The sequence below is a fragment of the Tupaia chinensis genome, unplaced genomic scaffold (genome assembly GCF_000334495.1).
Source record: "Tupaia chinensis unplaced genomic scaffold, TupChi_1.0 Scaffold000187_1, whole genome shotgun sequence".
Taxonomy (NCBI): Eukaryota; Metazoa; Chordata; class Mammalia; order Scandentia; family Tupaiidae; genus Tupaia; species Tupaia belangeri.
Genome location: NW_006159662.1, coordinates 485,071 through 508,636, shown reverse-complemented (window position 1 = coordinate 508,636; position 23,566 = coordinate 485,071). Strand labels below are relative to the sequence as shown.

Here is a 23,566-nt window from a genome sequence, read left to right as displayed (position 1 = left end):
CCTCCCAACTCTGCTGTATTGGGGATTAAGTTTTCAACATGTGAACTTTGGGGAATATGTTCAAACTATAGCATTTGGCTAGACGCTTTGAGGATGGTGTGATACACATAGACTGGGAATGAAACATCAATTTAGAGTTAACACAGATAAACACATAGGAGACAGTAAGAAGGATGCCCTTGCAGGGTTGTGCTCTAGGCAAGGACTGGGGGCAGGCAGCTTGCAACAATTCAAAGGTCTTCATTAATTACATTGAGTGATATGCATGAGAAACACTTCACACTTGTGTTTTCATCCTTTTCTTGTCATGAATGATTGTTAGTCAATATAATACTATTTGCTGTAACAAACCCCCAAATCTCAATAACCAAACACAGAGTGTTTCGCTTTGTGACAGTTCAGTTTTTTTCTTTTGTTTGGCCTCTCTCAGGTAATACACTAGAGAACACCTGTATTCCTTCTCCAAGGGCCCTTCCATCTTCAAAGACAGACAGCATGAAGACCTTCTCATACTTCAAGTCTTTATGGAGGTTAGTCACCAGCTGGAGAGAGTCCTTTGCATTCATGAAAGCAGATAATTATATCGGACTTAATCATCTAAAGATTATCACAAAGAGAATCATCTTTCCATCTTAATGTGAAATGTGTGACGTGACATGACAGAGACACTGGAGTAATATTACATCATATTCCTAGGCTCCAGAGATTGGAGAGGAACATCTTTTATGGACTATTTTAAAAATTCTGCTTCTCAAAATACAAAATATAAATAAACATAATTACTGTATTTGTAAGATTATGTTGAGATGTGCATAAAATAGCTGTATAGAAAAAATGGAAGATAATATGTACTCATAGTCTCATGATGATGATATTGCCACTATCATATTATGCTTCTGAAATTATAGATCTGAAATTACATGGCCCAAATTTACTGTATTAGCTTCTTTTATAGGACTGTTAAACATGAACTTCTACTTGTAAAACTCTCATGAGGTTACTAGCATTGCTTTGGGAACATTCTCTCAGAATGCTAAAATTATGTATCTCTTGACCAGGGCCAAGAATATAACATGTTTGATATTTTCTTACCAAAAAGTGTTTTACTAAACTCCTGAATCTAATAGAATATCATTAGTGCAGTTAAAACAAGGCTTAGATAGTGATGCTTTATTTAAGGGGAAAACCTTAGATACAATAGTAATGGCATAGTCTTTGGCAACTTGGGTCCATGCAAGGAAAATTTACTGAACTACAAATATAAGTAAACTGAAATCTAGTTATCAATGTGTTGAGTTGTATTAACTCTTAAGACTCAAAAGTGAAGTGAGTCAGTAGGGTCAGTATTAATGTCTCATTTTTATAAAATAAGAAATCTGGGATCCTTTCACAGGAGCATTCTCATAGGTCAGTGGCAGTGTTCTATTTTCAAATACTAGGAAGATATAAGAAAACAACTAGAATCAAAGCAAAGTTCTTTCACCCAACTTCCTTTGAATGTTTGATTAGTTACCAATAATAATAGCAGTGATGATGGCAAAAACTCACTAAAATAAGAGGGTAGATTGTATTGATTTTTAAGATGTTTATAGGGCTTATCAGTAGGAAAAGTCATAACATTTTTAGATATAAGAAATTAAAACCTGTGACGTTTTAGTGCTTTTCATACAAGTAGACCCTTGCCCCATAAGAAAACAAAATCAGAAATATGTTTCAAACTTGTATGCAAAATATATATTTTAAAATGTTTATCAACTTGGTCATTCAAATTCTTACTACAATTGTTTATTTTAACATGTTTTAAATTTTCACTGTAGTCACAGCAGACAAAATATAGCCTCTGTAGTCTAAAGTTTGAAAATGGATAGAAAAGGAAAATAAGTGAATAGAAAACAAGCTTCAAGAGTGGATCGCAAAAAAGCAATACTGTGCTGTGTAACCAGGTAACTCCTTTTCTCCCCACATCAACATTATATCTTAAATTTCCATTTTGCTTAATCAAAATGATAAGAAAACATTAAAGTAGTCAATATTTTGAAGTTAGGAGAAAGAAAATTAAACTATATGTGCTCCTTATAAATATGAATAATTCTATAATAAATGTATTTTTAAGTTTAACATTGTATGAAAGCTAGCATCAAGTGCTGGCACAGAGGCTGCATAGTCTGGCATAACTTCAGACCTCCTCTTTGGCCTTACTTAATTTGCCCACTAGTCCCAATGTAAGCAATATTTTTTGGGAAAAAAATGATGATATTTTGTACTATATCTGAGATAGGGTATATAAATGCTATAAAACATTGTCTTCAAAAGAGACAAAAGCTTGGGACCAGCAGGTGGCACAATGATTATGTCGTTGGACTCCCACATAGTCAACTGCGGTCCTGGATCTGGTGGCTTAAAACTCACCCTGGGCACATGTGTGTACCTGCCCAAAATCCTGAGAGGAGAATGGAGGAGAAGGGATTGCAGTGTGGCCATCTCCCCTGAGGGTGATTTTTCTCTTTCTGTCTCTGTTTCTTTCTCTATGACAAGTGCACACACCCTATCACAAAAATCTTTTTTTTTTTTTTTTAAGAAAAAAGAGAGAGAGAGAGAAACACTTAGAGAAACAGGTTATTTGGGGCCTTAAGGCTCTTCTTGTGGGAGGAGCTTCCACTTCACTGAAGGATCAAGTTCCTCATCAAAGCCCTCCAGCTCCTGCTCCCTGGAGAGCTCCAGGAATACCTGAAGTAGAAGAAAATATAAATAAATAAATAAATAAATAAATAAATAAATAAAGAGAAAGGAATGTCACACTGCCTCCTATAGCTCCAGAGTGTAGTTAAACCATTTGAAACCATGTCTGGGTAAACATCTGTATGCCACGGATGCTACAGAGTCACTAAAATGACCCACCTGCTCCAGGGTGGATTGCGAGAGGCTGTACTCCTCCAGGTCAAAGCTCTGTTTCACTGCATGAGGAGGAAGACATGTCAGGAATTCATATATTTCTTACTTGTTGAGTTTTACCACTCATGTACAAGAAGCACACGTAAGTAGATCTTAAATACAAAAGAAGGTAATGAATATTCTTGGACTAAACGTGGGAAAGTAAATAAACCGTGTGGTCATACCACAGGATGGAAATACTGTTCCATTTTCAGAGTTTTGGCAGAGGCACCACAAGACTAGAAACAATACAAGAGGTTCTAGACACCTATGCAGCACCCTCGGTGCTGGAAAACTACCATGAGACCCTCTATGTCCCAGAGGTTGACATAAGAGATGTCTCCTGGTGGGTTCCACCAATGACAAGCTCAGCAGAGGGATGAAGTAGAGCTGTCAAGACACTGATTTTTTTTTTCACTTCCTCCCTGGCCCCAAGTGTCTCTCACTCTATTCCAGGCTCTAGTCATTCTCCTCTTACTTAGTCCTTTTGGATCCAAAATGGTAATAGCTCTGCTGTTTCTAGCCTTGGGTGATTATTCCTTGTACTTCTGCCAATCATCTCTTGATAAATAGAATATTCTCCACTTACCCTAGTTTGAGTTTATTATCTGTTACCCATTTGAACTCTCAGTGAGACCTCAACTATGTAGATACACAAGAGGAAGGAAATACTGAATGGAAAACTGAGACTGGAAAGCAGAGATTTCTCTTGGACACTTATCAAAATGCTGTGGCTTCCCTCCTTCTCTCCCTGAACAAGAAAGGTCACGGGGTTAGCCCATGACTTGGGGGATATGGAGACTGATATGAGTCCCCGATTTGTGTCTCGAAATTTGGAAAGAAAAAAATACTGTGAATGACTGATTGCTCTGTACATTTAGAATTTGAGTGTTTCTTGTGGACTTGGAATGGGAGGTAATTCAAGAAAATCACCTAGAGGAGTAAAGGATTTTGTAAACTGGGTCCAAGAGGTGCCAGATGGCCACAGGGCCAAGAGGAGGAGACATCACTCATCATAGTGGTCAGAGTTACAGATGGGAAGGGAGAGGGATTCTTCAAAGGACTCACAAAAGCATCCCATGGAAGAAAGGGCCAGCAATGGATTATTTCTACATGAGTGACCCTGATGCCATGTCACAGCTCTGCTGATTAAATTAAGCGTTGCTGCTATATCATCTTTTCTCCCCTCCCCTTACTCTACACCCTGGAGAAGACTAAAACATCAGCTTATGAGTCAAGGAGGGAATAGAGAAAGAAGAGAGAGGAAACCACCATCCTACTTGCCCAGCTGCAGGTCTCAAAATTTGAGGCAAGTTTGATCTGGGAGAGACAATGTTCAGCTAGGGTTTTGCTGGCGTTTGCTTCACTCCAATGAGTTCTGGTAGCCTGGAAGAATGACTCTACATAGCAGGACAAAGGAATTGTCACAAGCATCATTTTGCTTGTAGGATATTGGACCCAGCTCATTCAATAAATGTATTGCAGCTAAGAATGTAACAGAATCTAATATTTTGAAGAAAAAAAAATGTTAGCTAAGTGCATTTCATACTCATGTTCTTTCCACATAGTGGGACAGGAAAATGAGAGAAGCTATTCCCTTTCCCCTTTCCAAATGAGAACACCAGTTTTAGCAAATTAAGCAAAACAGAAAGAATTTGTAGTGGAAAGGAACATTTCTGAAAGTAGAAACATTAGAGGGCTATTAAGAAAAGGCTCCAATGTTTTCTAGGGAGGCACCTCTTCTGGAACACCAACCTCTCTGCTCCTAATTCATTATAAAATGCTTCCTGTCGATCAAAGCCCATTTTTTGGGAACCCTTCCTGCTGGAATGATGCAAAATTGGTCACTAGGCTAAAAGGGTCAATGTAGAAAATAGGTGCATTTACTATAAGATAGAAGTAGAGTGAAAGAAGACCCATGTGGGGTGATCCCAACTCTGTCTCAAAGAGAAGAATAGCTTTAAGATTTAGGATGCCTTGGGCCTCTAGTGAGGGCAGGTGACAATCCAGAAAGAACAGATCAAGAAGAGGCACGTGCGCACGTTTGCTTCGTCAGGTTTCACATACTAACGTGGGCAAAAACAAACCCATGAGAGATCAATGCATTATGCCAAGACCGAAATCCAAGGGCCTAACAAAGAGTCATGAATTAATCCACCTGAAAAGAGAGTGGAAGTTTCTTATCAGCAGCTAATACTGATGAAGAATACATAGAAACAAAAGCCAGTGTTTACATTTCTCTGTGAGAATTTGTGGATACTCCAGCCCTGGATGGCAATGGTCTCTTTCCTCCAGAACCCTCTTCAATCAGGGCAAGATTACTCAACCTCAGCACGAATGATATTTTGGCCTGATCCTTCTTTCTGGTGGGGGCTGATCTGTGCATTGTAGAACATTTAGCTCCATTCCAGGTTTCCTCTACTAGATCCCCATTGCACCCTGCCACCCCACCCAAGTAGCAGGAACCAAAATGATCTCCAGACATTGTCAAATTGCCTCTTCTGAGAACTACTGGATTATGAGCCATGTATTTATGATACAATGTCACAGTGGTATGTCTATGTATTTTTTAATGCTGGTTTTACATGAGCATTGGATTTTCCTGTTTCCCAGTCAAAGAGTCACTCTTACCTGTCTCTAATTTGAAGAAAGCCTGTGACAAAGGTCGCACATCCTCAACAGGCAACTTATAGACCATCAGGGAGGAGTACCTGCAAAGGGAAGTCACGCCCCAGTAAGTGCAGGTCTGAAGGCAAGCAACAAACTTCTCAACAATATGCTTACGTAAATGAATTTGAAAGGGGCTGGAGACAACTATAGTGTAAACACTCTTTGGGTGAATAAGAAGTTGATATACTAAGAGAAGGAGCGAAAGACGAAGGGGAGGAAATCGCTAGTGCCTTCACCTTAAAAAGCAGAATTACTTTTGCTTCCTCTTAGTTCAACTCCTGTTTCCACCATTGCCATTACCAAGCCCATGTGAGCTTCAAGTGTCCTTACTGATAATAATAAAAGTGCTAAAAGATGTCATTCTCTGAGATTTGACCGATGCCTAGTACTGAAACATGGGCTTTATACAGGTGATCTCCTTTAAGGGGGGATGGCTTTACCCCTTAGAAAGGACCACTGTGATGGCCCAAGTGCATACCTGTGTTATTATACCTGGTACACTGCCAAGCACCCACCAGCATAAATTCCCTTACAAAGGTCAAAATCCAAACCATTTCACCTTGTAAGCTAAAAAATGTGAATTAATGTATTTAAAAGATGTAATAAAATAAAATAATTTTTTAAAAAATGTGAAGTGACATTGGAAAATAACTATTCTGACTAAACAATATACCTTTAACTTCAAGTTCACAAAAAAAAAAAAAAAAAATCCAAACCAGCACTGTTCTCTTATTTACTTCCTTGGGTAGGTAGTTTGGAATTAAACCTTTCTCTAGTAATTAATTACTCAAAATTACCAGGGAATTAAAAAGCTTTAAAAAAAAAATTGCCAGAGGACATGTGTACTCTCTGGAGAGAGACAAAGAAAGAGAGAAAGGAGGGGGGAGGGGGCAAGAAAGCACCCCTTCATGGAAAAGGGTGATCTCTTCTCCTCCATCAAGATTTTGGGCATGCATGCGCATGCACCCAGCATGTTCCTCAAGCCACCCAGTGAAGTTAGCTATATGGGATCTAGCCGCCTCAACTACCATGCCACCAGTCAGCAAGATAAAGTTTTTATTCCTGAGACCAGCAGTCACTGGACTTCCATGTAGTCGACCATGGTTCTAGTCCCAGACCCAACAGTTTAAACACGCCGGACATGTGTGTGTGTGTGCCCAAGATCCCAAGAGGAGAATAAAGGAGAAGGGATTGCAGTGTGGCCACCCTCCCTGGGGGAGATTTCTCACTTTTTGTCTCTCTGTCTCTCTCTGTCTTTCTGGAGAGCACACACGCCCTATAGCATAAACCTCTCAAAAAAAAAAAGTTTTTATTCCTCATTACTATAATATGAAAACAAATCAAAGACCAACATAAAACAGAACACCACCTGTACTTACCTTTCCTGCCGAGCAGCCTGGGGAAAGAGCTTCAGAATCTCTGTGTGGAGGGGCTCCACCTGTGTAGGGGTCTTCACCTTCATCTCCAGCAGGTAATCTTTGCCGAATTTGCTTTTCAGGTGTTGGATGGAACCAATACACCTGGAGAGAAGAAGAGGGTGAAGTTATGCGAGAAAAGGGAGAAACCTGTAATATTTGCAATCACATTCAGCCTCTGGCGAGCAGGGACAGGGTCCTGTTGAGCCGAAACAGTCAGTCACTCCAGCCAGCTCCTGACAGTGGGTAAACTTGTACATGGAACATTCTCTATTCGGGCATGCAACCTGGGGGCCAAGCGCAGCCTCAGACAGGTACTCACCTCAGCCTTCCAGATACCATGATGGCCACTCGGTCACACACAGCTTCTGCCTCTGCCATGTAGTGGGTGGTCAGGAGGGCACCCCTCTCCGTGTTTCTAAAGGTGGCCCGGATCGCCTGCCTAAAGGTAGGTTGGACTGAATCAATCTATATCACTCCTCAATGTTGGCAAATGTATCTACATGCCTTTAGCTGGTCCCGCAGCTTGAGGGCATCAACTAACCTGAAGGAGATAAGTGTGTCAATCCACATCATTCCAGAGTGATGACACATGTATCAGGAGAAAGCAAAAAGGAGTAAACATAATAGTGGGGAAATTTTTAAGAGTGGTTGGAGGACTCTAAAGGATGTAAAAAGATTTAAAACTTGACAGTAGATTGAGTTGGTTGACTATATACCATGCATACCAAAAAGATAGAAGAAGAAGAAGAAAATAAACTTTTTAGAATAGGTATGAGGTTAAGAGAATATATCTTTTTTCCTCAATAAAAACTGGCTATGGTATGAAATCAGATTATTTTCTCCTTTTTTTCATTTTAATTTTTCAGAAATTATTTCATTTTATTTATCATTATTATTTTAAAATTTGCTACAGGGTACATGCACTCACCCAAGAGAGAGCAAGAGAGAGGGAAAGTGAGAAAGCAAGATGCCAGGTCTGGGACTCCAATTGCAGTCAGTGATGTGGGAGCCCAGTCCTCAAACACCATACCACCCACTGGTCCCCATTTTTTCCTCTTAATGTTGCATTTCCTGGAACTACCTCTCGCTTCCTGAGTAAATAGTGATTTCGTAGGTCAGTTGTTACAGGATGAGTAAGTTCACACAGGGATGACCTCACCACACTTGCTGCTGGCCCTCGGGGTCCATGCCAGTCGTTGGCTCATCCAGAAGCACCACTGATGGATTTCCCAGGATGCTCAGCACAAAACACACCTAGAACGAGAGGGAAGGCCTATCTCGCTCTGATCTGTAAGGTGTGCAGAGTTGGAAGAGGGAGACCTGCTCATACCTTTCTCTTTATTCCCTCTGATAAGGTCTTCACTGGAGCCTTTAGCTGGTCCTGCAGCTTGAGGGCATCAACTAACCTGAAGGAGATAAGTGTGTCAATCCACATCATTCCAGAGTGATGACACATGTATCAGGAGAAAGCAAATCAGAGTATACATGGTAGTGGGGAATTTTTTTTTTTTTTTTTTGAGAGATTTGCTATAGGGTGTGTGTGTTCGCCAGAAACAGAGAAAGAGAAAAAGTGCCCTTCTCCTCCATTCTACTCTTGGGATTTTGGGCACACACATATGTGCGCCCCATGTGAGTTTCAAGCCACCGGGTGTGAGACTCGAACAGCAGTCAACTATGTGGAAGTCCAGCAATGTAACCATTACGCCATCTGCTGGTCCCGTGGGACAGAATGGTCAGAGGTCTTGTATCACTGAGACTACTCAGGATACTTGATGAACCTTTCATGGCCACCAAACTCATACTTTCAATGACTTCTTTCCACGTAAAGAGTGATTAATAAACTTTTTCTCTGAGGGCTTAAAGTAGAGAAAGTAGCTCTATCAAAGTGAATTCTAGACAATCAAGTTTTCTCCCACAAGCATGGGGTCATTAGTTAGAACTCCCCCTTCTTCAATTTTGTGTGCACATAATTACTGTCACATCCCCCTGTAGAGAATGGGTGTGGCTCTCCCATGTACCGTGTAATGGCCACCTTGGCATCCTCTTTCTTCAGTCCTTTCACAGCGGTGTAGGCCTCCAGGTGCTCTTTCACTGTCAGAGCTGGCCACAGTGCATTCTCCTGAGGACAGTACCCCAAGAACCCGAGGGTGTCCCCTCCACTGCTCCCTTTCAAAATCACCTACACACAAAAGTTCATTCTCAAAATCTGTCCAAAATTGTGTGTCCATGTGAGTATATATTTCAGTCAGTCACCGCATTGCACACATGGGTGCTAAGTCTCCAAAAGTAAATAAGTAATCATTTAGCTCTGAGGAAAATATGATGTAAACACTCAATACTTTAAAAGGCAGATATTCCACATTATTATTTCCCTTTTTATAGTTAGACTCTAATATCAATTCAGTCATTGTGGTCTAATTCAAGTTCCATTTGGTTGGCCTTGGCTTGACTTCATTCATTGATCGAATCATTGATTGACTGAAAGAAAAGGGTACTTGTGGAGGATTCCATTTCCCAATACTCATAATCGCAGAATCTACAGCAGTGCAATACAGTGGTTCTCAGGGCAAGCCTCCCCCAGGAAATGTTTAGCAACATCTGGAGACATCATTGGTTGTCACAATGTGTATGTGCCTGGTATGAGTTTCAAGTCTCCGAGTCCAGGACTCGAAATGCAGTTGACCCTGTGGGAGTCCAGTGACGTAAACATTAAGCCATCTGCTGGTCCCAGGATATATCTTAATGATTATAAGAAAGCTTCTGTTGCATATGCTGTCTGGAAAGACCTATGAAATTTTATTTGTTAATAAATCTCTATGGTTATGCAAGTTGCGTGTACAACATTATCTTCAATTATGACACATAGGAAGAAAAAGTTATTGAATGTGAAGACTCATGATAATAACAACACAGACAGTACTTACTGTTATTTTGAAAGTGCTTTCTGGTGTGATGTCTGATGAAGCAATTCAGTAAAACAAATTCACCAACAAGTCATGATCTCTGACCTCAATGAGTGTATTTTCTTTTAATATATCTATATTTCACTCAATGAAGTAGAGATCATATGTAGCCTTTTTCTACAACTTTTTTTAGAATTGAGGAGGGAAATCTACTCTCATCTATTTATTTTTTAGCTTGTCTAACAGTCTGCAAAATGTTTGATCTAGCCTTAATGAGTATATTTCTGTGTGTTCTACTCACCTGTCCGGCAGTTGGTTTTGTGTCTCCAGTTATCATCTTAATAGTAGTACTTTTACCAGCTCCATTGTGTCCTAACAATCCTATAACTTCGCCTGAAAGAAAAAGGTATGCTTATAGACAAATGATTACAGTAAAAATAAAAGCAAATACCATTTGAGGACTCACTCACCATATGTCAAACACCATATGAAATATGCAATGTAGATTATTTCGCTTATTCTTCACACACACACATGCACACACCTGAGCATTATTACTAGCTTCATTTTACAGAGGAGGAACTGAGATTAAAAGAAGAAATAACTTGCCCAAGGTTGTCTAACCACTAAGATTGAACTGGATTTTGAAACAAATTTTCATTCTAAATTCTATTGCATTTATTCAACACTGTCACAAAATTTGCTGTGAAGGAATGAAGATGAACTACTATTCCTCCACCGGTTTTCTTCTGTATAATATTCTGTTATGAAGTTATATTACATCAAAATCTAAAGTGGGCTAGCACCATTAGCTCAGCTGTTAAGGGAGCTGGGTCCTACATGGCCAACCATGGTTTGAGTCCCAGTTCCAGCTGCTTGAGGAACACCGGGCATGCATGTGTGCATGCCTAAAGTCCTGACAGGAAGGAGGGCTGGAGGAAGAACTGTAGCATGGTCATGTCCCATTTGGGTTGCTTTTGCTATCTCTATGGAAGTGCATGTGTCCTCTAATAAAAGAAAATGAAAGAAAACCTATGCCATCTTTCTTTCATTTATTTATTTTTTAGAAGTTTTTGCCTTAAGGTACATGTACTTGCCAGAGAGAGAGACACAGAGATAGTGAGATAGAAAGTGAAAAAAAATCCCCTGGGGGAAGGCCATGACACAATCCCTTCTCCTCCCTTCTCCTCCCAGGATCTTGGGCATGCACACACACATGCCCAACATGAGTCTCTTGAAGCCACCATGTCTAAGACTTGAACCACAGTTGGTCATGTGGGAGTCCAGTGACATAACCACTACACCATCTACTGGTTCCCCATCTTCCTTTTTTTTTTTTAAGAGAATTTTTTTTTCTTTGCTGTAGGGAGTGTGCACTTGCCAGAAAGACAGAGACAGAAAGCAAGAAATAACCCCCCTGGTGGATGGCCATGCCACAATCCCTTATCCTTCTTTCTCCTCTTGGGATCTTGAGCATGCACACTCATATGTCCTGTGTGTTTAAGCTGCCCAGTCCGGGACTCGAACCATGGTTGAATAGGTCAAAGTCCAGCGATGTAACCATTATACCATCTGCTGGTCCCATATGCTATCTTTCTTGACAAAAATACTGACTCTTGGGACCAGTAGTTAGCGTAATGGCTATGTTGCTGGACTACCATGTAGTTGACTATGGTTTGAGTCCCAGACCCAGTGGCTTAAACTCACGCCAGGTGCACGTGCATGTGTGACCAAGATCCTGAAAAGTATAATGGAGGAGAGGGGATTGCAGCATGGCCGTCCCCCACGGAGGGGTGATTTCTCGCTTTCTGTCTCTCTCTGTCTCTCTCTGCCTTTCTGGCGAGTCCACATGCCCTATAGCAAAAAACCTCTCCAAAAAAAAAAAAATTTAAAAACCAATACTGACTCTTCCACTACTGTTGTTGTTTTAATAGAACAGATATAATGCCTTCCTATACAAAGAAAAAAGTTAGTATTATAACCGAGACTTTTAAATACGGATGAGCAGCCTTCACCTGCTGGTGAGCTGGCTGGCTGTCATGTCTATCACAGAGGCCCAGGTTCAGTTACTCTCACTCCCTTTAAAAAATCCAGTCAGGGGACCAGCAGTTAGTATAATGGCTATGTCGCTGGACTCCCACATAGTTAACCGCGGTTCACGTCCCACACCCAGTAGCTTAAAACTCACGCCGGGCACGTGTGCGTGCGTGCCCAAGATCCTGAGAGCAGAATGGAGGAGAAGGGATTGCGGCATGGCCATCCCTGCTGGGGGGGGTGGGGATTTCTCACTTTCTGTCTCTCTGTCTCTCTCTCTGTCTGGAGAGCGCACGCACCCTATAGCAAAAACCTCTTTAAAAAAATCCAGTCAAAAGAGGTCAAGATAGCTCACAGAACTGCTATTTCCAACCTTTCTTAACACAGAAAGAGACATTTCTGGTGGCAACTTTTTTCTTCTTTTTTGAAAAACAATTTTTCCTTTTGCCTGCATATTCCTTCCGTAGACAGCTGGCAATGATGACTGGTTTCTGCAAAGACAAGTAAATGACAATGGAGATTCTTCTCACCTTGAGCTGAGAAAGTGCTTTATACCTCTCTCACCAAGACTTCCCCTATGTATATAAAAATCATCAAGTGTGTCCTTCCCCTAGAAATGGCCATTTTCAAGTAAACTCTCCCAGTCTAGATCCCTGCAAGGACAGGGTTTCTGCACTGTATCAGGAAATTTGTGTCCTTCAGCGAGCAATAGAGACATTCACTGAACCAATAGATTTGTTAACACACACACACATACATGTACACAAATGCACATACACTTCAGATGAGCTCTCTTCTCTGAAATTTTTAAAGAGATTTTTGCTATAGGGCATGAGGACTCTCCAGAGAGAAAGAGAGAAATCACTCCCCAGCTGAATGTCCACACTGCAATCCCTTCTCCTCTATTCTCCTCTCTGGATTTTGGGAATGCATGCCCATGTGCCCGGCATGAATTTCAAGTCACTAGGTTTGGGACTTGAACTGTGATTACCACGTGGGAGTCTACCACTTTAACCATTATCCCAGATGCTAGTCTCTCCCCTGAATTGTTTACAGTGCTTTACTTGAGTTATAAAACTCCCAAAATCTTACTTGGGCTTTGTGATGTTTAGCTGTACTTACCAAAAACTAATCCTGAAAAAATAATAGAATATGTGTGTGTCCATTGCTTGCTTAGCTTTCTGGGCATTATGTACCCACCAAGATTAATAATGAGTTGTATGTGTAAGGAACCTCAAGTGCTTTCCAGAAATTAAGTTTAGGTTGATGTCTTCTTTATTGAAATTATTTAATGAAGAACAATTTTGTGAGTTTTTAAAATTTACTTTTAATCTCTGTACATCCTTACAGTATAGATAATGATTTTTCCCAGCATGAACACAGTGCATATTATTCTAGTTCTAAGACATTACCCTTCACGTCATCATCAATAGATACCTTTTCATTTCTGTGTCTGTTACATGTTCTTTCCTCCCCTGATTTCTCGCTCTCATTTCCCATTATCCACCCCCTCCTATACTATTTCTATGGGAAAATATATTTGCAAACTATGCTTCGAATAAGGGACTGATAACGAGAATCTACAAGGAACTCAAGCAGCTTACCCACCAAAAAAAAAAAAAAAGGCAAATAAGCAGAACAGACAACTCTCCAAGGATGGCATCGGAATGGCCAAAAGGCATGTGAAAAAAGGCTTAGCATCTCTTACCATAAAGGAAATGCAAATCAAAACCACAATGAGATACCACTTAACCCGAATCAGAATGGCCAAGATTTTAAAAAATAAAGAACAACAAGTGCTGGCAAGGCTCTAGTGAAAAAAGAACTCTTCTATGCTGTTGTTGGGAATATAAAATAGTATAGCCACTATGGAGAACAATATGGAATTTCCTCAAAAACCTAAAAATAGAATTAATGTATGACCCAGAAATTCCATTCCTGGGTATCTACCCAAAGGGTAGGAAAATGCTGGGTCAGAAAAACACTTGCACATCCATGTTTATTGCAGCGTGTGTGTGCATGCCCAAGATCCCGAGAGGAGAATGGAGGAGAAAGGATTGTGGCATGGCCTTCCTTCCCTGGGGGGTGATTTCTCACTTTCTGTCTCTCTGTCTCTCTCTATCTTTCTGGCGAGTGCACGAGCCCTATAGCAAAAATCTCTCAAAAAAAAAAAAAAAAACTGTGGCACTTATACACTGTGGAATACTACTCAGCCAGAAAAAATGATGAAACATTTTTGTGAGTTTTACCTCATCAGTGACAGGGATAGCCACAGCATTTGCTGTTTTCATTCTTTCCATCTGAACATCTTCATCCTCTCCTTCGGGTCCTTCTGGGTTTGGGAAAACATCACAGCTTCTTGGAGAAATTCTAAAATCAAATGTGTAATAAAAACAGGTTGCTAGTTAAAAGACATGAAGCAAAAATGATGAATGTTCTGTAACTGTTATCAATTATTTACTAGATTGAGTAACTATATACACAACAGAGTCTCCATTCTGTTACTCTCTGTCTCCTTTCAGACAGCCCTATAACTTTTCTCAGGTTTGCCAGTGAAATTACAGTCTGCCTTAATTTTTCAGTGTCTCACGTGTACTGATGTGGTTTCTCTTGCTAAACTGTAAGCTCAGTAAAGCATCAAGAATTATAATAATTTTGCATACACACCCTTAAAATCAATTCAGTACAGTAATTTTTTCTTAATTAAGGAATATTAAGTTTTCTTAAACAATGAGTATTAAAGCATAAAGTTATATTAGAATATTCTCAACCTGAATACAGGATCCTTTCTCATTGACTTCTTCCTGAAATTTGCTTCCAGACATCGCAGAACAAAAAGGAAAATGAAAAAATGAAAGTAAGGCTAGGAAAAAAGAAAGACAATCACAATTAGCATCATTATAAAAAGCATCAAATAAATTCCATATTAAAATTTATCTAAGTTGGATCATATATAAAATTACATTTCATCGCATTGTCACAAGACTGAGAGCTAACCTATTGGGTCATTGGACACAATATTTAACATTTCATGAAACTTTCAAAGTTAGTTGCACTACTATTTAGAGAAAGCATACTATAAACATGGCAGTAGTAAACTGATATACTCATGCCACTTCAAGTCTCGCCTTCACGCTTGGCATCAGATAATTGTTGCAAAGATAGTGGTCCAGATAGGTCACTGTGTGTGTGTGTGTGTGTGTGTGTGTGTGTGTGTTGCTGCATATATACAATTTGAAGAAATCCCAACCATACTATGTCCTCTCATTAAAGAACATTGAAAGGAAATGTGTTCTTACTATTAGCGATGCTAGAAATACAGCTTGAGATCCTGAAGCTTCAAAGAAATCTGTGGTGTCAGAAGAAAACTGTAAAATGGGAGAAAGGGTATTTAAATGAGTCTTCATCTGTTCGTGAATTTCATCTCCCACTAAGCTAAATGCCCATTAAGTGGCCTTGCCAGCATTCTACCTAACCCTTCCTACCTTGCCTGTCTGGTAACAGCCAGTTTCTGACTATGCAGTATGTTTTCCTTGCCTCCAAGGTGTCTCAGGGAACTGACCACCTGTCTGGTCTGTAGGCCAAGATGCTTTTACATAGAACACTGACTTGGCAGGATTTATCCTGTTAGAAGAACTCTGGGCTGGTGCAGGCAGGACCCACAAAGACATGGCAAACTAGTCTTAGGACAAATATTCTCCCTTAACTTTCTTTCCTCTTCTCATGTGTGCTCCTTATCTCTATTCTTTCCCCCAAGATCTCTGGAATCATTATATTGCTCTTGCCCTCCGGCATCCACTTGTGAGCGTAGTCATGATGATCTCTTCAAACTAGAGACAAAGTTCTTCATCTAGAGTTCTTCACATGTATGCACAAAAGGGCATTTTCTCCCCAACATCCTCCAGCTCTTAGTGAAGAAAAGATAAAGGATCAATTTCATTCTTGAGCTGTATTTACTAAGATGTTGTTCTGACTAATTTTAAGTCCTTTATAGAAAATGTATAACCCTCCCAGCCATCCATCATCTAGGAAAGATTAGTTTTTTCCTACTTTGTATGATTTACTATGACGCTGACATCATTTCATATGTTTTTGTCCTCCCAAGTATCTGTCACCTTCTTCCAATAATGGCACCACACCCAAAATGAACCTCAATCTCCGGGATCTCTGCTCTCTCTACTAACACATATTATTTTTTTTCAGCTTCCTTACTCTAGCATCCTTACTCTATTTGGAGTTGATAAACTGTCAACCCACCAACAATTTTTTCCAGTGTCCATAATCCCGCTTATGTCCTTAACTTCATTCTCTAGCTTAGACTACATGGTACATTCTTTAATCCCTTTTATATAAAAGTGTTTGCTCCTTATTCCATTCTTTGGGAGAATCACCATGTATATTTTCAATCCTGATTGAACCTGACTCTTCACTCTTCCTAAACTGTATTTGAGAAGCAGATTATGACACACAAAACCCTCAACTTTGCTGACTTCACTTCAAAAACAGAGCAGCAAGTCCTCAGCACCGCCTGTTCGGCTTATGGACTCTAAAACAGTTTTGTACTTTTTTTTGTTCTCAAAATCCCAAGCCCTCTAGACCACTGGCTGATGACTTCACTTATTTTAAGTAGAATTAGTCAAAAGAGAATCATCTCACATTGTATCAGCTAAGCCACCAAACTGCCTGTTTCTATGTCCATATGCTCTGGCAAGGATCTTGTAAAGTTTTGGAATTCTCCTGCATTTATGGACATCAACCCCTCCACTGTGTACCACATGCAATTTTCTTTTCAACTATTCAAGTACTTGACTCCTTCGGTAACCCCTATCTTTTTTCCATCAGAAATTTTTCTCATGTTGGCAAGGGATGTCCCTTAGCACAAATAAACAAAAAAATCTTTGCTTCTTATTCATCTTCTCTTCCATATCTGGTACTCTTTTATTATTATTTTTTTCTTTTTTAGAGAGATATTTTTGCTATAGGGCATGTGTACTTGCCAGAGAGACAGAAAACAAGAAATGATCCCTCAGGGAGTATGGCCACACCACAATCCCTTCTCCTCTGTTCTCCTCTCAGGATTTTGGGCATGCACATACACACCCCAGAGTGATTTTCAAGCCTTTGGGTACAGGAATCAAACCCTGGTTAGCCATGTTGGAGTCTAGTGATGTAACCATTACACCACCTGTTAGTCCTTTGGTACTCTTTGACAGAACTCCTAGATAAGCTTGCCTATACCCGCTGTCACCATTTATTCACTCACATTTTCTAGTAAGTTCACTCTTACAAGACTTTTGTGCTGACACTTCAATTTAAATCAAACTTGTTAACATCAACAATGATTTTACTGAAGTCAAACTCAGTGGCCTCTTTTTCAATTACCATCTTTCTAGACATCTCTGTAGCTCTTGATGGTCTAATCTCTCCTTCTTTCTTGAAACCTTCTTTATTTTTGTTTAGTACACACACTTATACACTTTCGTTTTTGTTTTCTTAGAGGGTGCTTGTGCCCACCAGGAAGGAGAGAGAGGGAAAGGAGAAAGAATCCCTCATGAGGAATGGTCACACTACAATCCCTTCTGCTCCATTTCTTTCTCCCTTCAGGATTTTGGGCATGTATGCACACACACACAACTGTTTTTCAAGCCATCAGGTCTGGGATTTGAACCATGCTCACATAGTATCTTACTACTTTAACCACAAAGCCACAGAGCTGGCCTTATACGTCAATGTTTAATGAAAGTTTCTAAGAGGAGACTGTGGCACACAAATGTCAGCCATTTTGTTTCCCTCAGTCCTTCTTGAACTGATTTACTGACTCTCTTCCCAGTCCCTCAATTTTAGAGTCCAAGGTTAAGTCCTTGGCCCTCTTTTTATTTCTACCAATACTCACTCTGTGGTTTACAGTCTCACATTCCCATGGGTTTTAACACAGTCTGTAAGTGGGTAAATCCCAAGTATGAAACATTAGTCCCAATCTTTACACTTCTTGAAACTTTGAATTCCAGACTCAATATCCAGCTGGTTCCTCGATATTCTCTTTGCATACCTTTAGATGCCTTAAAATCAGCATATTTCAAACTTGACAGGAAACTTTTCCCAGGAGTGAGAGTCATCATGTAAACTATACATTTCTATTACCCTGGAGTTGCCTTGCCCTTCATAAACCAAGCCAGGACTTCCTACTTAATGAGAATGCCCTTCACCTAAAATAAAAGAAGTGGATCCCCAAAGACAGTTCAGTTACCTACAATTTTCACCTATATTTTTGTAATGTTTAAAGCTTTCTCAGTGGTCATAAACTTCATGACACAAGACAGGACTGAAACTACTTACCTCGTTTAAAATTAATAGACAGCCCATCAGTGTGAAGGGTGGCATTAATAGAGCAATTAAAAGTAGCTCCTTAAATGCATATACATTTATTTCAGTAACAACTACCGAGAAGATGGTGATCTAAAATAAAAGCATAACACAGTGTCAGTACGTGCAACAATCTGAACTTCAGGATGTTACTTAAGAAAATGAGTTTTTTTCTATTTAATATGTTATAACCATGATTCCCAGTTATTTAATCTTCACAAATATTCAACTGGAGTAGTCCTCATCAGTGCTTTTGTAGAAATTTTTCTTTCCTTGAATTCTTTAATTTATTGATTAATTTGATCATCCACTGCCAGGCTTATAAAACATAGTATATACACATATACACATGTGGGTATCGACACACAGAAAAATTTTACAGTCTGAAACAGGAAACCACTTGAATGTTTGTCAAGAATGGATAAATAAATTATAGCACATTCATCAACAGTGTACTGCAGCAATGGAAAGAATGGACCATTGTAGTAGTTATAGACACAACAGAATAGATGACTCTAAACAATATTTTATTAATTATGACACAGAATAATGCATATTGCATAATTTTATGTTTTTTGTTCAGAAAGTGACTAAATTAATATATGGCATTATGGGACCAGTAGGTGGCATACTGGTTATGATGTTGGATTCCCACATAGTTGACCATGGTTTGAGTCTTGTGTATGGTGACTTAAAACTCACAGTGGGCATGGGACCAGCAGTTGGTTTAATGACTGTGTCACTGGACTCCCATGTAGCTGAAAGTGGTTCGAGTCCCAGACCCGGTGGCTTAAAAAACTCACACCGGGCGCGTGTGCATGCGTGCCCAAGGTCCCGAGAGGAGAATGGAGGAGAAGGGATTGTGGCATGGCCATCCTCCCTGGGGGGTGATTTCTCGCTTTCTGTCTCTCTGTCTCTCTCTACCTTTCTGGCGAGCACACACACCCACGCCCTATAGGAAAAACCTCTCAAAAATAATAATAATAATCTCACAGTGGGCATATATGCATGTGTGCCCAAAGGTCCTGGGAGGAGAGTGGAGGAGAAGGGGTTATGGGGGGGGTGATTTCTAAATTTCTGTCTCTCTGTCTCTGTCTCTCTAGTGAATGCAACATGTAGCAAAAATCTCTCTCTAAAATATATATATATATATATATATATAGTATTACAACTAAGGAAAATGCTAATATAAATAAATAAATAAATAAGAGATGATTAAAGAAAAGAAGAGATAATAAACCTTATCTCTTTCCCACAAGTGTCTTACCTCTGTCTTCACTCTATGGTAGAGACTGAAAGACTGGAGAACATAAAAGTATTAAAAATTGTAATGGACACTAAAAAAAAAGAGATAGTATAGCTAAGAATGGGAAATGAAGGGATTTCTAAGGACCTAGCAATATCTAGTAATATTCTGTTTCTTGAAGTGTCTGGTAGTTTTGTGAAATTAAAATTTTTTTACTTCCATGAAACCACCATAGACATAATTTGAACATTTTTATTGTGCTTAAAACACATGACATTATACTTTTTGGTGACCATTTAGAGAACAGTTTAGAATAGGAGCAAAAAGTAGAAACAGAGAGACTTGTCACAGAACTTTCACAATACTCCAGGTGAGAGATGATGAAAATTTGGATAAGGGTTGTAGCAGTGAAGCTGGGGAACAACCGAGTGGGAATTGTAATGTTTAAAGGACAAGCATACGGATTGAATGAAAGAAAAGGCAGAGAGAGGAGGAGGACTCCAGATTTTTGGTATGAGTAACTAGCTGGGTGGGTCCTTCTACAGCAATATAACCTATTACTACAAAAGGGCCAGAAGATGGTGTGGAGTTTAAGGCAGCTGGATCCCACGTGGTTGACTATCCAGTTCACGTCTTGGACCAGGCAGCTTGAATATCATGCCTGGAGTGTGTGTGTGTATGTGCGTGTGTGTGTGTGCCCAAAGTCCTGAGAAGAGAATGAAGGAGAAGGGATTGCTGTGTGGCGTTCACCCCTCAAGGATAATTTCTCCCTTTCTCACCTTCTCTCTCTGTTTCTGTCCAGTAAGTGCACACAACCTATAGCAAACTAAAATGACAGAGAGAGAGAGAGAGAGAGAGAAGGAATAACATGGTTGAGGACATAGTTTTACTTCAGATATGGGATCCCTGAGGTACTTTCTAAATATTCAGGTAAAATTTATAAGTGAACTGTTAGAGGTAGATGTCCCTAGCCCAGGGGCCAGATCTGACTTGGATGCACATTTGTCAAGTCATAATTTACGGATGGAAAACACTCAGTCCTATGGTAGATTTTGTCTATGTCTGTAATTATCTTTTTTATTTTTGGAGAGGTTTTCGCTATAGGGCGCGTGCGCTCGCCAGACAGAGAGAGACATAGAGACAGAAAGCGAGAAATCACCCTCCAGGGGGGATGGTCACGCCACAATCCCTTCTCCTCCATTCTCCTCTCGGGATCTTGGGCATGCATGCACACGCGCCTGGCGTGAGATTTAAGTCACCGGGTCCGAGACGCGAACCGCGGTCGACTACGTGGGAGTCCAGCGACATAGCCATTACGCTAACTGCTGGTTCCCTGTAATTATCTTATAATGATTAGAATTTTCTAGAGTCCAATAGTAATTTGCCACTCTGCTTACTAGAAAGATGAAAATATGTGTTCTCGGATTTATTTTAAAATGTTTTAATAATGAAAATCATACACCATGTGCATACTTACAATTAAGAATAAGAATGACCACATTCCAGTATATTTTCCTCTGCTGTGAAAAATAAATGAGATCACATATGTCAAGAAAATAAGAGATGAGACGTATCCAACAGTACACAGGATCTGAAAAACATAGTCAGGTTGGAGAAGGTAAATAAATACTAGTTGAGGTAAATGAATGCTATTTAAGGTAAATAAATACTATTTAGGAAAGTATTCAAACCTATGCCTCAGTTTCCCAAGGCTATGTGATAACACAGAAAATTTGACGTTTTCATATTTAAGATTAGTCATGTTACTGTAGTCATAAAAAATAGTCCAATAAAAGCATTTCATAATTTTTGCCACTTACCTGAATTAACAGGCCTTTAATTATCAATATAATATCAGCTGGGCTAAAAATGTAATCAAGTATTTGTATTAGAAGGAGAATCAGGAAGTACAGGGGAATATCCACCAGTGCCTGTCCAAGCCAGTAAGCAGAAGGGTAGAGGCCTGAAATCCGTAGCTGGGAGCGAGCTTTTTTCTGAGAAAGAAATAGAAGAATCATCAAAGTTTCTGAAAAGTTAGTTTGGTAAATTGCAAGTATGTTGACAAAATGCATTCGCTTTTGCTATATCCTGTATATTAATATCATTCAGATTTAGCAGAGGAAGCTGCCACTGCCACACCTTGCTTCAGAGGCATTAACAATGCTGCAACCACATTATGACGTAAGTGTCTGAAGAGAAAAATGTACCAAAATAACTAGTTAATGTTCCTAAACACCGTCAGATCGATGCTTCAAAGAGAAGATATCTGTTCTATTCCTTACAAGACTAACCTTTGCTTTGAGATGATGAAGACTTATAAATGTCACAGAGGCTCAACAGAAGGTGGTTTACAATTTCTTGTGAGGTTCTTAAAAGTTATGCTGAATGTTAACAGTGTGTCTATATTTTGGCATTTTATTTATTTCTTGAAATGGTCATCTAGTCAATTTTATTTAAAACTCTTTAGGTTGGCATAAGCAAGAAGTCCTTTAGAATGTTGTACTATCAGGCTCAGCAGGTGGAATGGTGGGTACGGTGCTGGTCTCCCACTTAACTGATTGAAGTATGAACCCGAGACCAACCCAGTGCTTGAAAATCACAGCAGGCACATGTGCATGCATGCCCCAAATCCTGAGAATGGAGAAGGGATTGAGGTGTGGCTATCCCCCCCACGAAGGGTGATTTCTCACCCATGGCTTTGCAAGCTCAGGGAAGATTTCGTTTTTGCTCCTTAGTACAGTGAGAAACACAGAAGGACTTGTGCAGAGAATTATTAATAATATGTCACCTTCGTGTTTCTAAGATGCTACTCTGTCAGGCTGTATGGAATATGGAGAAGGAGATTAATGCAGGTCCAAAGTAGAGACTTAGGAAAGCTGCTGTGTTCATCCAAAAGAGAGATGATGGTGGCTCTGACTAGTTGCATCGTAGGAGAGAAATATCCCACATATAATTCTGAGATGAATTCTGGACTTCACCATTAACTGGCTGTGGAGATGAGAAAGATAGAAAGAAGGAAAAGAGGGTAGAGGAAGGTAGATTTGCTTCAACGTCATGCACTTGTCAGTTAAATTTAAATTTCAGATTAGTAATGAGTGTAAGGGGACCAGCAGATGGTGTAATGGTCATGTCCCTGGACTCCCACATAGTCAACCCTGGTTTGAATCCTGGACCCGGTGACTTAAAACTCATGCCAGCTGCATGTGCATGTGTGCTCAAAATCCCAAGAGGAGGATGGAGGAGAAGGGATTATGGCATGGCCATCCCTGTGAGGGGTGATTTCTCGCTTTCTATCTCTATGGCAAGCACATAGGCCCTATAGCAAAAATCGCCCTTAAAAAAAAATGAGTGTAAGTATATGGTATGCAATATTTGGGACATATCAAACAAAAAAAATATTGTTTTTCTGATATTGAAGTTTAACTGAGTATCCATAGTTTTCTTATTTAACTATTTAACCTGCAACCCCAGCAGAAATAGCTCTTAGGTTTTAATCAAGAATAAAGGAATAAAAGAAGATCCTTAATTAATAGAGATGAAGAACAATGGAGTAGGTAGAAGAAAGAGAATCAGGAAGTATAGGGAAACAGGATTTTAAAGAAAATTACCCCTGCTCTGATGATGTCTTTTCCTAGTGGGGAGAAAATAGCTAACAGGGGAGGGAGAAAAGGTTCATGCATCTCTGGTGAGTGCAAGAACCTTATGGTAAAAAATTAAAATAAATAAATAAACAAATAAAAACCTAAAAAAAGTACCATACATAGATTTTAAAATTAAGCTCATAAGACAGTGATAGAAAATCCATTTAGTCCGAAAAAGCAGGAATATCGTCTCAGTTGAAATGATGTTTATGCTCATATGTAAGTGATGAGAAGTCAGACATTCAAAGAACAGGTGTGAGGATATTTCAGCAAGAAGGAACTGCCAGATGACACAGACATGTTAGAACCAGAAGGAAGGCTGGGGCGGATAGAGGAGACCGTGATGACCAAAGGGAAAGA

General features: G+C 39.7%; 1 protein-coding gene across 2 annotated transcripts in view; it reads right to left on the bottom strand.

Annotated features, from left to right (window-relative positions):
* Nucleotides 1–2,529: 2,529 nt before the first annotated feature.
* ABCA9 (ATP binding cassette subfamily A member 9) overlaps nt 2,530–23,566 on the bottom strand; it is a 63,337-nt gene continuing 42,300 nt past the window's right edge. For both annotated transcript variants that reach the window (XM_014587156.2, XM_027771143.1), the window contains 16 exons: nt 21,386–21,559; nt 21,043–21,156; nt 18,293–18,412; nt 15,256–15,324; nt 14,728–14,819; nt 14,206–14,326; nt 12,330–12,447; nt 10,224–10,315; nt 9,038–9,198; nt 8,350–8,425; nt 8,179–8,273; nt 7,339–7,458; nt 6,981–7,121; nt 5,563–5,642; nt 2,899–2,954; nt 2,530–2,727 (listed from right to left, as the gene is read on the bottom strand). In XM_014587156.2, coding sequence (XP_014442642.1) covers nt 2,629–2,727; nt 2,899–2,954; nt 5,563–5,642; nt 6,981–7,121; nt 7,339–7,458; nt 8,179–8,273; nt 8,350–8,425; nt 9,038–9,198; nt 10,224–10,315; nt 12,330–12,447; nt 14,206–14,326; nt 14,728–14,819; nt 15,256–15,324; nt 18,293–18,412; nt 21,043–21,156; nt 21,386–21,559 — 1,728 coding nt within the window. In that variant the 3' untranslated portion in view covers nt 2,530–2,628. The remainder of the gene's footprint in view (nt 2,728–2,898; nt 2,955–5,562; nt 5,643–6,980; nt 7,122–7,338; nt 7,459–8,178; nt 8,274–8,349; nt 8,426–9,037; nt 9,199–10,223; nt 10,316–12,329; nt 12,448–14,205; nt 14,327–14,727; nt 14,820–15,255; nt 15,325–18,292; nt 18,413–21,042; nt 21,157–21,385; nt 21,560–23,566) is intronic.